The sequence below is a fragment of the Periplaneta americana genome, chromosome 8 (genome assembly GCF_040183065.1).
Source record: "Periplaneta americana isolate PAMFEO1 chromosome 8, P.americana_PAMFEO1_priV1, whole genome shotgun sequence".
Lineage (NCBI taxonomy): Eukaryota > Metazoa > Arthropoda > Insecta > Blattodea > Blattidae > Periplaneta > Periplaneta americana.
Genome location: NC_091124.1, coordinates 69,538,039 through 69,554,916, shown reverse-complemented (window position 1 = coordinate 69,554,916; position 16,878 = coordinate 69,538,039). Strand labels below are relative to the sequence as shown.

At 34.7% G+C, this 16,878-nt stretch overlaps 1 protein-coding gene across 2 annotated transcripts in view; it reads right to left on the bottom strand.

The window, feature by feature from the left end:
- Positions 1-291: 291 nt before the first annotated feature.
- Positions 292-16,878, bottom strand: part of DNAlig1 (DNA ligase 1) — a 58,403-nt gene continuing 41,816 nt past the window's right edge. For both annotated transcript variants that reach the window (XM_069833080.1, XM_069833079.1), the window contains 5 exons: positions 12,358-12,574; positions 8,767-9,002; positions 5,136-5,333; positions 2,340-2,432; positions 292-547 (listed from right to left, as the gene is read on the bottom strand). In XM_069833080.1, the coding sequence (XP_069689181.1) occupies positions 467-547; positions 2,340-2,432; positions 5,136-5,333; positions 8,767-9,002; positions 12,358-12,574 (825 nt within the window). In that variant the 3' untranslated portion in view covers positions 292-466. The remainder of the gene's footprint in view (positions 548-2,339; positions 2,433-5,135; positions 5,334-8,766; positions 9,003-12,357; positions 12,575-16,878) is intronic.

Genomic DNA, 16,878 nt, shown 5'->3' with positions numbered 1-16,878 from the left:
TATTTGCAAGGTTTAGCATTTTGGCTCTTATTTCTTTAATATATTTTTAAACAGGATCTACTAGCAAAAAGTCAATGAAAATTTCAGGATAGCTTCAGTCAAGCTGTGTGCATCTTAAAAATAAGAATAAGCGAGCTTCAAAACTTCATACGCTACAAAGCAGAATATGAGTGTGTTTTAGGTACAGTAGATTCATACTTTCTGGTTACCTTAAGGATGCAGGGATGTAAAAAAGCAAAATATTCAATACGAGCAGAATGTAAATTAAACTAATGTTATCTGAAACTCAAATTGTAAATCTGAATGTATATTTCCAGTAACACATACATAAAATTCTTTATAAAAGAGAGTGCACAGACTTTTACAATACAAATTTTTTTCATTTATTTTCACTGCATTTGTACATCATATTTATTAAGAGTGCATAATGTATGCAACATTGAATGACAAATTTATACTTGTTGTTCTAGTAGAAGTCTTCTTCCGTGACCTTATTTGTAGTTTGCTGATTCTTTATCTGTTCTTGGCTACCATACATTTCAGCCACCTATTGACAAATGAAAAATATGCAATTAAATCTCTATTTTCATATACCAATGAAACATCTGTTCATACATTAACAGATGCATCAAATATCACACAACAATTTCACATAATGTGTGCGGCATAAGTATCTGCCCAACTACACTCAATTCCTTAAAGTTACTACCACTTCATTGACTCTGGCAGTAGGAGTGGTGGCCAGACTGCGAGAGAGACAGACACAGTAGCAGCTATGCTTATCACAGACATGTTGTGTAACAAAAATACAGAGAGAAAGAAGAGAAGCAGGAAGACGGAGAGAAAGAATACAAGTAGGAAGACAGAGAGAAAGAAGAGAAGTAGGAAGACGGAGAGAAAGAACAGAACTAGAAAGACAGAGAGAAAGAAGGGAAGTAAGAAAACTGAGAGAAAGAAGAAAAGTAGGAAGACAGAGAGAAAGACGAGACGTAGGAAGACAGAGAGAAAGAATAGAACTAGGAAGACAGAGAGAAAGAAGGGAAGTAAGAAAACTGAGAGAAAGAAGAAAAGTAGGAAGACAGATAGAAACACGAGACGTAGGAAGAGAGAGAGAAAGAAGGGAAGTAAGAAAACTGAGAGAAAGAAGAAAAGTAGGAAGACAGAGAGAAACACGAGACGTAGGAAGACAGAGAGAAAGAAGGGAAGTAAGAAAACTGAGAGAAAGAAGAAAAGTAGGAAGACAGAGAAAGACGAGACGTAGGAAGACAGAGAGAAAGAAGGGAAGTAAGAAAACTGAGAGAAAGAAGAAAAGTAGGAAGACAGAGAAAGACGAGACGTAGGAAGACAGAGAGAAAGAAGAGAAGTAGGAAGACAGACAGAAAGAAGAGAAGAGAAGTAGGAAGACAGACAAAAAGAAGAGAAGTAGGAAGACAGAGAGAAAGAAGAGAAGTAGGAAGACAGACAAAAAGAAGAGAAGTAGGAAGACAGAGAGAAAGAATAGAACTAGGAAGACAGAGAGAAAGAATAGAACTAGGAAGACAGAGAGAAAGAAGAGAACTAGGAAGACAGACAGAAAGAAGAAAAGTAGGAAGACAGAGAGAAAGACGAGAAGTAGGAAGACAGACAGAAAGAAGAGAAGTAGGAAGACAGAGAGAAAGAAGATAACTAGGAAGACAGAGAGAAAGAATAGAACTAGGAAGACAGAGAGAAAGAAGGGAAGTAAGAAAACTGAGAGAAAGAAGAAAAGTAGGAAGACAGAGAGAAAGAAGAGAAGTAGGAAGACAGACAGAAAGAAGAGAAGCAGGAAGACAGAGAGGAAGAAGAGAAGTAGAAAGACAGAGAGAAAGAAGGGAAGTAAGAAAACTGAGAGAAAGAAGAAAAGTAGGAAGACAGAGAGAAAAAAGAGAAGTAGGAAGACGGTGAGAAAGAAGAGAAGTAGGAAGACAGACAGAAAGAAGAGAAGTAGGAAGACGGAGAGAAAGAAGAGAAGTAAGAAAACTGAGTAAAAGAAGAAAAGTAGTAAGACAGAGAGAAAAAAGAGAAGTAGGAAGACAGACAGAAAGAAGAGAAGTAGGAAGACGGAGAGAAATAAGAGAAGTAGGAAGACAGAAAGAATAGAACTAGGAAGACAGAGAGAAAGAAGGGAAGTAAGAAAACTGAGAGAAAGAAGAAAAGTAGGAAGACAGAGGAAGGAAAAAATTACATTCTTCTAGTAAATGGATTATCTAGGTTTCTAGAATATTCTTGTATCTTGCATATCTAGGATATTCATTAGCTATTGAAAATGTACTATATGTGGCTATATGAGCACACATGTATCATTTTGAAAACATACTGACCTGTGATGCAGTAGTAGCATCTTCGACTGCTTTATCATCACGTATCCTCAAAAATCGAGGGAAACGCAATGAAATTCCTTTCACTGGATCAACCTGTAAAAAAAAGAAACCACTGACATATACGATCAAAATTAAAAAGACAAGCAACATCTGACATGTGATCTAAAATAAGCTATGGTAACATGTGTATTATGTACCAAACATTATAATCATTTAATTAGGTCTATAACTATTATTATTTATAATGAATTTTATTATAACGTTTCCTAACTCTTCAAATGGTGAGGCATGAATGGTTTTTCCATTTTGTTCAACCCGAATCACAGTGAAACTCGACACTGAAAATTTCTTATATTTTCTTCATTATTCCCCATAATAGTCTCAACGTCCCTTATTATTGTCATTTTCTGTCCGACAGTTAATTTCTTCTGTTTAGTAGCCATTGTAACGATGAATAAACAGCATAACCTAACAAAAAAAACTTGGAAACAGGATCCACACAACTCACGAGAACAAAGCAAGCAAAGCAACCACTCTGTGAAAGCAACACAAAGCTAGACTCTAAAGAATAATGCCGCCACATTACTATTGACTGAGATGCACTACGGCAGGTATGCTCATTCTCTGACTCCCGATTACGTTCTGTAATCACAACCTTCGAATGTAGAGTGTGCTGTTCCTTGTTCGAAGCTCGACAGATGACTGCGGAAGGCACTTCAAGTACTTAGTAAACATACATACAGTGCAGGAAAATGACACAGTCAAAACCTTTGGTAAGCAAACGATCATTCCGTACAGTGTAGGAGGAAGACTATTTTTGTTATGAAAATGTAAAGTGTTTACTATGTTGTAAGGTACTGTCAGGAATACTACTGAGCAACATAAAACATTATACGCTCTGCCATCCAGATCATGCCGAAGTGACAAGGAAGCTGTTTTCTGCAATATGTATTCATATATCAACATTATTATTATTATTATTATTATTATTATTATTATTATTACTAGTACAATTATTGTTATTGTGGTGATTTTATTCCAACAGAAATACATGTTATGATAAAATAATTTTTCAGGGATGCAACGTGCACTACAGTTTCAAGAACTGAAAGCACTTCATGATAGTCCAAACATTGAAGAGAGTCGAACAATTCAGAGTCTACGTTTAGGAGCAAGTTATGTAGTATGTTGGGAATTAGCTAAGGCACTAAAAACCCATCACGGATGGTGAATTTGTAAAGAAATCTGTGGTGCCTGAACAAAATATAGTTAATTACATCTCTGTACTGGAACAGCTCAAATGTGAATTCACAGAACATGGATTTAATGATTTTAGACATATGGAAAGTGATATTAATCTTTTTGTTAATCCTTTCATAGTAAATTGCGTGCAGTTCCAGGACGAGTTAATTGATTTACAAAGTCACGTAGAATTCAGAACTAAATGCGGAGAATATGACTTGCCAAGCATAGAAGTATTAAAAAATGAACAAAACGCAATATCCCAAGATGAGCTTATTCGCTATCACTCGAAATATGTGTGCAAACAATTATTTTCGAGAATGAAGGTTGCTAAATCCAAAAATCCAAACATAGATCCCGATTAACAGGTGAGAATCTTTTATGCATTGCAGTAAATTCGTTGGAAATAGATTTCCGATTACTTGCAGAAAAGAATAGGCCTACACATGTTGAATGTGGAATATGAAAATAACATTATCTATGATATAATAGCATCATAACTGTATAAAATATAATAAATAATGTAATAACTGAATATTTCCTTTTTCAAATTCAGTTTATTATTCATATTTGTAAGACAGTGAGAGCGATGCCAAGGGCAGTGCTGCAATGTAGTTGCGGAGCTCAGTTCCTACACTGTGTGTGTTATGCAGTGCAGCATCATCTGTGTAATCGGCGCTTTTACAATTTTGAGCATACCTGCATGGAATATGCTGGTACTATTGATTACTGGAAGTCGATTCGATATTTTGGGCTTCATTATCATAAAATCCACTTGAAAAGTATTCCTTAAAAGCAGGAATTATTCTTATGATAATTTGGCTAGGACTTCAAAGATTATTTCTTAAAAATGGTAATGTTAAAACGGGGTTTTACTATACATACAAATTTCAATTACATAAATAGACAACTTTATCCTAATAAGAATTCTTGAAATGTAAGGAAAAGAAAAGTGCCAGTTGAGCAAAAAAAACATTTCTATAACACAATTATTTTCAAAATCGTCGACATTTCTTCCATGTTTGATTGTCATTTTCATAGTGATGGTAACTCCAATTCATGGAAGAGGCCTTAAGAAACAGTGATGAAGTCGTTAAATCCTGTATTATAGACAATGGATATTATGTTTCCCTCTCGTGGGAAAGTAGAAAGTCGATAAATTTCTGTATCAACAATAGTAAGTGAATAATTTTTGTAGCTAAATTGACGTTCAAATTACTAAATTAGCAAGACTGCTCAAAGTCATGCTGGAAACACGTCACCATCTAGCATGCTATCGGATGTATAGCTATTGGATAGATAGATTTGCTTTCAGAAACGTGTACAGACTTATCTATTTGATACACTTATGGAATAGATACTCGAGGCAACCAGGCATGAAGGTCACTATAGTATGTTAGACCTAGAAGGTTATGTGAGTACAAGGATAATCATCCCAACGTAACAGAAAGGGGAATGTATAGAAAGGGAAATCCTGTTCAGGTAATTCCTGATTATTTGTTAAAAAATTATTTTGAAATTGAATGGAACATAAATTAATTTGCAAACACTTACAATTCCTATAGCAGCGCGATGAACAGGCGACAGAGACAAGTCTGCACATTTTATCTCCCAAACTTGCACTGCATCAAACCAGTGATCTGGTTCATGTTGGCTGTCATACCGATAATAGGGCCGTGGTTGTGGTATCAAATGCTGCTTGAAGAATTCTGTGTGTTTCTGAAGATCCTCATCACTGAATCCTGTACCAATCTGGAATTACATAACAAAATAATTGTTATTCCACACAGATATAAGGAATCAGAAAGCACAAAAGAATGGAGGAATTGTTTGAAGTGCCTTATGCTGCACAAGCAGGGTAATAGTGTACTGTAATATCTTGAATAAATGCTGTGGCAAAGTGGATCTCACTTCCATGAAATAAGATAATTCAAGTGATAATAAAGGCACATTACAGCTACGAAAAAATTCAACATATTTTACTTTGTGAAGAATAATTAGTGCTAAATATTAAAACACTGTGGCCATAGACGCAATTTAGCTCAAGTTTGATGGATATTTCCTTGCCCCTGGCAAGAAAGCAAGCAATATATGATTTTATTTTAAAGATCAATCAAGAAAATTACAACAAACAAATTTTCAAAACTATACTGAAAATACAAAGTAATAAAAGACAACACTACAACCAACAAAACAATCTTTCAGAAATGGCACAAATCAAAATAATCACATAGTTCTTTAGATACAATAAATTAAACTAAACAAAACTCAACTCAACTTTTTCAATAATCATCATGATCATAATTTCAAGATCTTTGGATACCCCGTCCATCCACCTCAGCTTTCGCCTACTCTTTCTCCTCCTGTTATATAGTCTCCCCTTTAAAATCCTAATAGGAGTACGTGTTTCAGACATCCTGTTTACATGTTCCAGCCATCTCAGTCTTTGAGCTTTTATAAATTTTACATCTTGACCTCCTATCAGGTTAAGAAGTTCATTGTTGGAGCATATTCTCCATCCTAAATAAATACATTAAATACAGAATATAAATTCATTTTGGGAATAGAATACTTGAGACTGAAACAAAGCAAGGCATATTTTGGACAACAGATTGTAGGCTGTTTTTCATAAGGCTGGTAAGATTCCATCACTACTTTCAGACCAAAAGTTCTCCTATTTCTAAAGTACAGTCAGCAGTACAGGAAGTTTCAAAACTGTGTTCTCTGTATGTTAATATGAGTAGTTAAACTTTATAAATGCCCATGTCCAAAGCTGTATTTATTGTATATTAATATGAGGAGCTAAATTTTATAAATGATCATGCACAGACGTAAGTGTAAAGTAAAATCATCAGTTAATTACAAATAAGTGCAGTGTACCCACAGTTACTCATATCTTTCACTGTTCTGAGAAATTCATTATGGGATGCTAGTATATTATCACACTCCATTAAAAACTTACAATTTGCATTATTTTTATGATAATAAAACCCTGTATCTTTTATTATTTTTCATAGCGAAGAATGACTGAATATTGAAATTTTTTCTCACGACTAACACAATTATTTGCGGCCAGAATAAGCTCAATTTGTAGAGAACTAGAACACTTCTCCTTAATGCATTTTGACTGAATTTATTAGGTACAGTATCAATGGGTTTACACTTTCTCTTTTCGGAAGGACTTTTCAGTTTTTCACCCTTCTTCTTCTCCTTTCCCCCCACCTCCATTCACATATAAATAAAGTGCAGATTGGATACCTCTGTTGCTTTCAGTGTTCTCTCCAACACTATGGAAATCGAACACCTTCTGTTTTTCGCATTATCATAATCACTCTGAAGGAATACTTGTACTTGGCACATTATTCTTTTTTTTTGAGTGAGTGGGCTTACCTCTTCCCTCGATCAAGTATATTGTAAAAATATTAAGCTTATAAGTAACTGTATTCATAATTGCAACACTAAACATTAAAACAGACTAGACTAAACTACAGTACATTACACTTATTGAAACTTCCTATATAAACTTTACTTAATTAAACTTAATTGAAACTATTCTGTAAACACGAGCAATATGAAAGTAGCCATTGCACTATATAAGACACCAGGGTTTAAGCCACAGTCGCATTTGTCGCATTTTGCTGCTCAACTTCTAAAAACGCGACAGGCTTTCAATGTAAATGTGCAAAAATGCGACAACCACATTGGACTGGAGAAAACATCAGAAACGAAAACGATTATGCAGAAAATGAAATCAGAGATGTGTATGAACTATGACTAGTTTCGGAGAATTTATAGATTTAAATGTTAATGGAATGAGCAATATTCAAGAAAGTATTGAGCAATAGATGTTCAAGAATGGATTTCAAAGAGTTGATACAATTCATGTATGTTAACAAGTTAAGTGAACAATCTTCTGTAATTCATTTAGTTATACAAGACGCTGCAACAATTCCATTGCATACTGTAGATTGTGAGGGAGGATTTAGTTACTTCATTGTTAAAACTGAAATTGGAAACCGGCTTTTAGTAAAAAGAGTTAGCGCTAGGCCAATAATAAATCTTGAGGGGCCTGCTCGCAAAGAATTTGATTTCCCAAGTGCTTCCAATGTTTGCAGTGCTAATAAAAATTGACGTATTTTAATGTGATGTAAAATCAGCAGTAATTGATTCTAAACATTGGTCCAATTATTTACTTACATATACCTAGAGTATTGTAAGATGGGTTGAAAGTAATAAAACTCCAAGTAGCAAATTCTCTTTTTTTTTTCTGTAAGTCTAATCTTTCTGTACAATTTATTTAGAATGCTGCACAAGCTTTTCGCAATTTGCACAAATATAATTTTTCATCTGAGCATTTTTGTGATAATTATTTATTTTCTAGTTCAAACCCTGGTAGATGCACACTAGTACACCCTGTTTACAAGATCAGTGAAGTCCAAGGGAGGGACTGCCTACTCCTTTAAAACCACTGGCTCTCTTTCAAATGCATTGGCAGGATCTTTCCATCCTTATGAAAAGCAGACTACAGTAATAGAAGTTTGGTGACAGTGGTAAGATGATGTAACACCATTTGTGTGAGTCTCGAGTGTAAATCGTTCCTGTGCTCATCATCGTCGTCGTCGTCGTCGTCGTCGTCGTCATCATCATCATCATCATCATCATCATCATCATTGATGTTATAATTATTTTTTCATTTTTTACTCAAGAGACCCAATTATTACTTTTGCTGGGGGCCCATAATTCGTTCCTGTTCTCGTGAATAGTACGTTTGAGATGGACAGGGCATGTAGCACATATGGGTGAATCCAGAAATGCATATAGTGTGTTAGTTAGGAAGCTGGAGGGAAAGAGATCTTTGGGGAGGCTGAGACGTAGATGGGAGGATAATATTATATGGATTTAGGAGAGGTGATTGTAGAGACTAGATTAGTCTTGCTCAGGATAGGGACCGATGGCAGGCTTATATGAGGACAGCAATGAATCTCCGGGTTCCTTAAAAGCCATAAGTAAGTTCTCGTGAATGGTGGGTGTTCAGTAAGATGGCAATTTTTGTACTCAAGCAGTAAACACATGGGTAAATGATGTTTATATCAGTGCTGTCATTAAGAAAGGGAAAAAAAGTATCACTGTGCAATAATTATAATGACAACTACAGAAATAAGAGTAAATCTTAAATAATTCTCACCTTGCACAAGCTTTGATACTCTTCATTGTCCTGGTCGTAACAGGCCAATAAGAAACCACCATATGTCCCAGCTCTCTTTCCACGCCCCAAGTAGCCACCCAAAATCACTACATCCAATGTATCCCCTGCACCTTCAAGATAATCTTTCTTCAGCTTCAACCAGTTCCGTGACCTTTTGGCAATTTCATAGGTAGCATCTTCTTCCAGTGTCTTTACCATTAAACCTTCACAATTACCTACAGAAAATAAATTAAAGAATATTTAAAAACATAAGAACCATCAAGCGTGGTTTCATTTAGGTGGGTATGTAAATTCTCAAAACTGCCAACACTGGAGTGCCGAAAAACAATCTGCTTCATGAGGAACCTCTTCATGACGAGAAATTAGGAGTGTGGTGCGCAGTTTCCAGTGAGAGAATAATAGACCCTTTTTTTTTTTTTTTTTTTTTTTTTGAGGACACAATTAACAGTGATATATATGTGAACAACACTTTGCAACCCAATTTTGCTGGATTAACTGAGAGGGAACGTCGTTTCACATTTTTTTCAGCAGGACTAGGCAATGGCTCATATACACAATGTTTCATTGCAGGCAATTCGACAAGTGTTTGACGATACAGTTATCAGCAATAACATATGGCCCTCAAGATCCCCTCTATTACCTCTGGGAATCATTAAAAGATAAAGTTTATAAAACGAATCCACACACTTTAGACGAACTTAAGGATTAACATTCGCCAAGAGATCAATTCAATTTCTCAAAGAGAATTAAGAAAATTAATGAGTAATTTCATAAGAAGATGCCAGAAATGTGTTGAAAACAAAGGCAGGCAGTTCCAGCATCTCCTTTAGTAACATGGGTGAGTACATAACTTTTAAATTTTAAAGTGCATTAGAATTTATTAGGCAGTCACACTAGCTTTGCTAAACATCGGGCTCTTGTAATGCCCGGCCGGCGGGAAGCAATTGTTTATTGGCCAAACGGGATCCCACCTCAGCTGCAGTGCCGCGATATATGGATGACCCAGTATATGCAGAAGCTACTAGTAAAATATTATAAAATTTATTCAACAAATGACGTAAGTATATGCCGAAGAAATTATGATAACGCACCTAACAGCATTGGACTCTAAACCTTTAACACGCTCTCCTGTAAAATTTTGTCTGTGCAGTTTAGACTATAGCCCCACACTGTGGCATTGTGGTCTAAGGCATCCTGCCTAGGACTCGCGTTATGGAATGCGCGCTGGTTTGAGTCCTCATGGGAGAAGAAATTTTCTCATGAAATTTCGGCCAGTGTATGGGGCCAGTGCCCATCCAGGATCGTGATGCACTTGGGGAGCTACGATAGGTAGCAAAAGCCAGCTGTAATGGCTGGGGGGATCATCGTGCTAACCACACAATACCGTCATTCTGGTTGGATGATTGTCTACCTCTGCTTCGGCCTGTGGGCTTGAGGTCAGCAGCCAGCTGGTCGGTTTGGGCCCTTTACGGGCTGTAGCACCATGGATTATTATTATTATTATTATTATTATTATTATTATTATTATTATTATTATTATTATTATAGTTTAGACTATATCATTCTTACCCTTTCAATTCTAATGTTGAATACTCTATGAAGTATGTCCACAAAATAGTGGGCTGTATGTGCTGCTGTAAAATCCTGTTGGAGAATAAGTGAGTTTTTATCTTTTTCCAACAAGATTCTGCAATGGCATATACAGCCAACTATCCTATGGACGAACTTCAAAGTGTAATCTAGAACAGAATTATCAGTAGGAATGTGTGATCCCCTCAATTCCCAGATTTAACCCCTTGTGACTTTTATCTCTATGGAACTCTAAACGAAAAGTGTAAAAAATAATCCCCATATCCTGGAAGAATTGAAAATTAGCATCCCAGAAAACACTGTCTCCATTTCTCAGTGCTAACTGCAATAAGTGATGCATGACTTCTGAAATAGATGTGACAAATGTTTCAACAAGTAAATGATATTTTACCTGCATACACTGTATTTAGTAATATATTAGGGCCTACATTATATTTCGTAATATTTTAGATTAATAGTTTGTGATGTGTTAAATTATCGATAATGTGCTGTGTATTATTGATAGCAAGTTCACTGTGTAACCGGAGTATGAGAGCAGCCTGTCCAAGAGTCAGGTTGCCACAATGCAGTTTTTCTACAATCTATTCACTCAGTATAAAGTGTTTTAATTTTAAAGAGCCAAAAATTAAATTTTCATTCTGCTTTGGATACTGTGTCTTGCAGAAGTGGTTCAAGGACAACTTCCTTTGTGTATACTGTATAAGTCACAGATAATATACCACTACCACCATCAAGTCACGAATCTAGGGCAGAAGTTTGTTTTGGCTTACTACAGCTATACAAAAATCTCTCGAGAGGTCTTCCTGATTGTCTTCTCCCTTATTATTTATAATTAGCACTGATTTGGAATTCTTGGGAGCATGCGGCAACACACTGGTTAAGGCACTGTGCTACAAAACAAAAGGTCATAGGTTTGATTCCTGATAGAATCACGGATTTTTTTTTCAATTGACTTAATCCTTGCAGCTATTATTTGATCGAGAAGTTGAGTCAGCCTGTAACAGAAATGAGTACCAGCGACTTTTTTTTTGGTAGGAGGTGAAGGGGTGTAAAGGAATAAAATTGTTTTTAATTCATGTTGGTTCATCAAATCAATTTAATATTGGGGAGAAAAATTCGCTCCGGCGCCGGGGATCGAACCCGAGTCCTTGGTTCTACGTACCAAGCCCTCTGACTACTGAGCTATGCCAAATTCAATCCACAGCACCAGATCAAACTCTCCTCCTTTGATGTTTCCCTTTGTGGCCTGACTCCAAGTTAGGCATATATTAAGTGTCAATATTACAGATAAATTCTGTAGGACAAATTAATATATCTATAATATTCTCATAGCTAGCAGTGCATTAATAACTGCGGAATCCCGGCCAACAAGTTACTCAGCTGAGTGCGCTCTTAGTATAATGGCAGTTGACATTGGACATATACGTCAACATATATGCCTAACTTGGAGTCAGGCCACAAAGGGAAACATCAAAGGAGGAGAGTTCGATTCGGTGCTGTGGATTGAATTCGGCGTAGCTCAGTAGTCAGAGCGCTTGGTTCGATCCCCGGTGCCACAGCGAATTTTTCTCCTCAATATTAAGTGTCAATATTACAGATAAATTCTGTAGACAAATTAATATTTCTATATTATACAAATCAATTTATCTTTTTGTGTTATGATGACATCTCTATCTATAGAGTGATTCACCAAGCTTAAACCCATCACTCATAGTTTATTCTTGGCGTCATTTTGAGTAAACAATACATATAAGAATATGAAGCTATGTCCCAGTGTGAGAAGTACATCGATGTGAACTAGCATTTCATCTGTTCCTACTCAATCTTTACAAACACAGCCTAATCAGAAGTACAATTCACATGCATGAAGTAGTGACAGTCATCTGTTGTATGTTATGTTTAAAGCAACTTAATTAATATTGCGTTCATCAAGTCATAGATTTTTATACTTTATTAGTATCAATATGTGAAAAAGATCACCTTTAACAGATTCTTCTAAGAAATCTTGTACTTCCTCCATGGTTGAGGTATCAATCCTAGTTGCAAATTTAAACTGCCCCTCCACTTCACGGAAATGCTCAAGTAGCAAACTACGTCTCTTAATCAGAGGTTCCCGGACAAGTGCTTTGCCATTTAAGTACAAGAGATCAAACATGAAGACACAAACTTGAACTTTTATTTCTGCTTCATTTGCATCCTGAAATAAAACAAGTTTTATTACTATAATTTTTTTACAACCATGATAATGACTTACTATATTGATATACATATATTGATACATATTTTAGTCAATTTTCAGAATTTATTGAGATGATTCTGCACTAGAGTTTTGGAACTTTATCGTTATTCATGGTACAAGTGTCTAGTTTTCTGTAGAATGTAGAAGATGACCTACAGAAAAAAATAGTTCTATGAATAATAAAAGATTACAAAAACTAAAAAATTCACATTAGAATTAGATGTACCATACAAAATTAAAAATCAATATCATGGCTAGACATCAGATTTCTATGCACCAAAAGATAAAAATGACACTGAATGTACAAGAATGCATGTGGTACGGTGTGGAGGAGACAAGGGGTTTAGGACTGGTTTACAAGACTCTGAAATATACTAGTACATCACAATAATATATTTCAAAGTCTTATGAGCCAGGCTCCCAACAGTCACCATATCCTCTCTACTAAACATGTCACTCTTTTCTTCAGTGGAAGCATATCCTATGTCCATTGTAACAGGATTGTCTTACAGAAATAAGAGTCATGAAATAAATATTCTATTCTATTCTATCCTATATTCTATGTCCAGCCATGAATATAGCATGTGCTTTCCCATTACATGCTTCACAACCATTCAGGTCTTCATAATATTTCCAACAACATTCCTGTTCATAATCTATTTTCTTACACTATCATTTCAAAAGACTTAATAAATTAAATCATTTGTGTGTTTGTTCGCATGTGTGCATGAGTTTGTGCGTGTAGTATGTACCATGTGGATAAAAACAATGCCCAGCTAGAATATTTCTATGTCGAAAAATTAATCATCATATACACTCTCCATCATAAGCTTCTATTCACGATACACATTTCCAAAACTATGTAAGCAAAGATTAAACTATTGTCGTCTGATATGTAGTTTATCGTAGCTCATATAAACTATGCATTAGACTTAAGCATTTCAATGCTGGTCATCTTTCTGTCCATCCTTGTACATATATATATATATATATATATATATATATATATATATATATATATATATATATATATATATATATATATATATATATAGATAAGCCCATTCTGTACTGAAATAATGTACAGTCTTACAAAAAAGTTTTGTCGCACAGATACTTTGTAAGTCCCAAAAAGGAGGCAGTGTGCATGATTAGACATACAACGAAACAAAGCTAAGTTTATTACCTCAACTAGTCCTCCTCTTGTGAACCAGGTCACTCGTCCTCTGATCATGCACACTGCCTCCTTTCTGAGACTTATAAAGTATCTGTGCGACAAAAGTTTTTTTTTTCTAAGACTGTACATGAAACTAAATTCTGTAGGATTGTCACATGATAACTTTCATCTTCAGCCCTCCAGTGATCATGTGCTCAAATGCAACATTACAGTTGTGATTCATATTTCAAGTAATTTTTTACATGTAATCTTTTTTTTTTTTTTTTAAATTTTCTGGTTAATTATTAATGACTAGCCGTACCCGTGCGCTCCGCTGCACCTGTTAGAAATAAATATAAAGTAATTACATAATTAAAAAAGGACGTTTGATCCAGGGAACAACTTTTACAACAGCGCAAGATAATCTGCTTCGCTCATTACCCAATTTTTTTTTTGCATTGCATTTATTGCATATATATTTTATGTATTTTAACACGATTCAATTGAGCACAGTTAAAATTTGAATTATAAAATAATGGATTGCTAAGCTAATGTACTATTACTGCATACTAAATCAATGCACTCTCGTTGTTCGTTAATTCTCTGAGATTAAAATGTGTATATAAATATTATTTTACGAAATACAGAAAACGAATGTACAAAATAGCCTATCAGATTTTCTGTGCATAAGAAGCTATTTTAATCTTACCTGTCCTCGATTTACTCAGACGTTATTGTAATAACATTATAGCATTATGTCCGTCTAGAGAAACTACACTTTCCAATGGTGAAATAATAATTAATTACACACATCGGTTAATTTAGCTTCTGATATTACTTCATACAAACACAGAAACATTCTCTGTAGGCTATGTTTAATAGCTTTCGATTGTTGATGTCCAAGGCCCCTGTTTCAATTGTTGTTGTCCAAGGCCCATTATAGACGAAGTCATTTGTTCTTAATTCATTGCACCGTCTTAGATGGCGTTATTTTAATTTTAAAACTCATTTATCTCATTAAATATCAGTCCTATCAAAATTTTGTAAAGAATAAAACTTATCGGAAATCATTTTTAAAGAAACTTTTGTTATCTAACTTTTTTCACAAAAATCAATAATAAGCGAGATATTTCGATTTATTTAATTCAGGCCCCCTTATAACCCCCCTTTTAAATAAAGTATTTTGAATGCCATATAGCCCAAAATCTAAGTTACAACGAACTTAATTTATATTCCAATTTTCATATAAATCGGTTCAGCCATTATCGCGTGAAAAGATAACAAACATACAGACAGACATACAAACAAAAATTTCAAAAATGCGATTTTCGGTTTCAGGGTGGTTAATTATATATGTTAGGACCAATTATTTTTGGAAAATCGAAAATTACCAGAAAAATTTCGGCTACAGATTTATTATTAGCAGGGAAAGGATTTATATGTAAATACATATTTACTTATAAAGCTAATATAATTTATATTTTGCATTATCTTTATGTTTCACAATGTGTAGGGTTGAAAAATCCTACTTTTATTTTCCATATTTTTCCATATTTTAGAGTTTAGTACATATTTTCGTTAATTTCCATATATTTTCCATATTTCATATAAAACAGTCCATATTATATTAGGTTTAACAATAAAACAAAACAAAATTCCATTAACTTTTAAAAATACATTTCAACAATAGAGATTTAAACACATGTTCAGTAATCCCTTTAACATCAGAGTTATTTGAAAATTAGCAGTCCTATCAACAATGGGAAAGTAAGTTACAAAACTGTATTAATTTAATTTAAAATTTTTAACAGACTTCAGTTGTGCAGCTCAACAGTTAAATGCCAGTCAGAGTACACATAGGTTCAGTTTTGTAAATCATACTATAAAGACGGTAAATATGCCAAAAGTACGTCATTCAGTCAATTTAAAATCAAAACTAACAAGTTACATTTCAGAATTTAAAGAAGATGGTTTATCAACTGACAATAAAATATTATTTTGTAATTTGTGTCAGTGTGCAGTATCATCTACACAAAAGTTCCTGGTGCAACAACACATTACAACTAGTAAACATCAGGCCAACAAACAACTAAATTCCAAGCAGAGACAATTGTTTTTAACACAACCAACAACATCGAATGTAAGATCTGAGTTTAACATCGACCTGTGCCGTTCTCTCATCTCTGCTGATATTCCTCTCTACAAACTAAAGAATAAGGTCTTCAGGGAATTCCTTGAAAAATATACTCAACATACAATCCCGGATGAGTCAACACTTAGGAAGACGTATGCTCCATCCATCTACGATGAGACAATACAGAAGATAAGAGATGAAATTAAAGATAGTTCAATTTGGGTTTCCATTGATGAGACTCCCGACAAAGAAGGTAGACTTGTTGGTAATGTAGTTATCGGTTTGTTAAGTGAACAATATTCTGAACGAATTCTTTTACATTGTGATGTTCTAGAAAAGTGCAATAACAAAACTATAGTTAAACTGTTCAACGAAGCTATGGGTATCCTGTGGCCAAAGGGTATTATGTACGATAATGTGTTATTCTTTATTAGCGATGCTGCCCCTTATATGGTCAAAGCTGGACAAGCATTATCTGTTGTATATCCTAAATTGACTCATTTTACTTGTGTGGCGCATGCATTTCATCGTGTGGCAGAAGTGGTCAGAGACAATTTCCCTAAAGTAGATTTGTTGATTTCATCAGTGAAAAAAGTATTTCTCAAAGCTCCCAGTAGAGTTAACGTGTTGAAAGAAATGTACCCTGAAATTCCATTGCCACCAAAGCCAATTTTAACTAGATGGGGTACATGGCTAGAAGCAGTTGAATATTATGCCGAACATATAGACTCTATTAACAATGTTCTCCTTGCATTGGACTCTGAAGATGCAGTCTCAATTGATACTGCGAAAACAGTTACCTGTGACATAAGTGTGAAGAATGACTTAGCTCACATTCAGCATACATTTTCATGCATCATAAAAACGCTCAAAAGTCTCCAAAATAGGCACCTTTCACTATCTGAAAGTTTTGAAATTATAAATAGTACTGTGGAACAACTGAATCGTGGTAGAGGTAAAGTTGCAGATGCA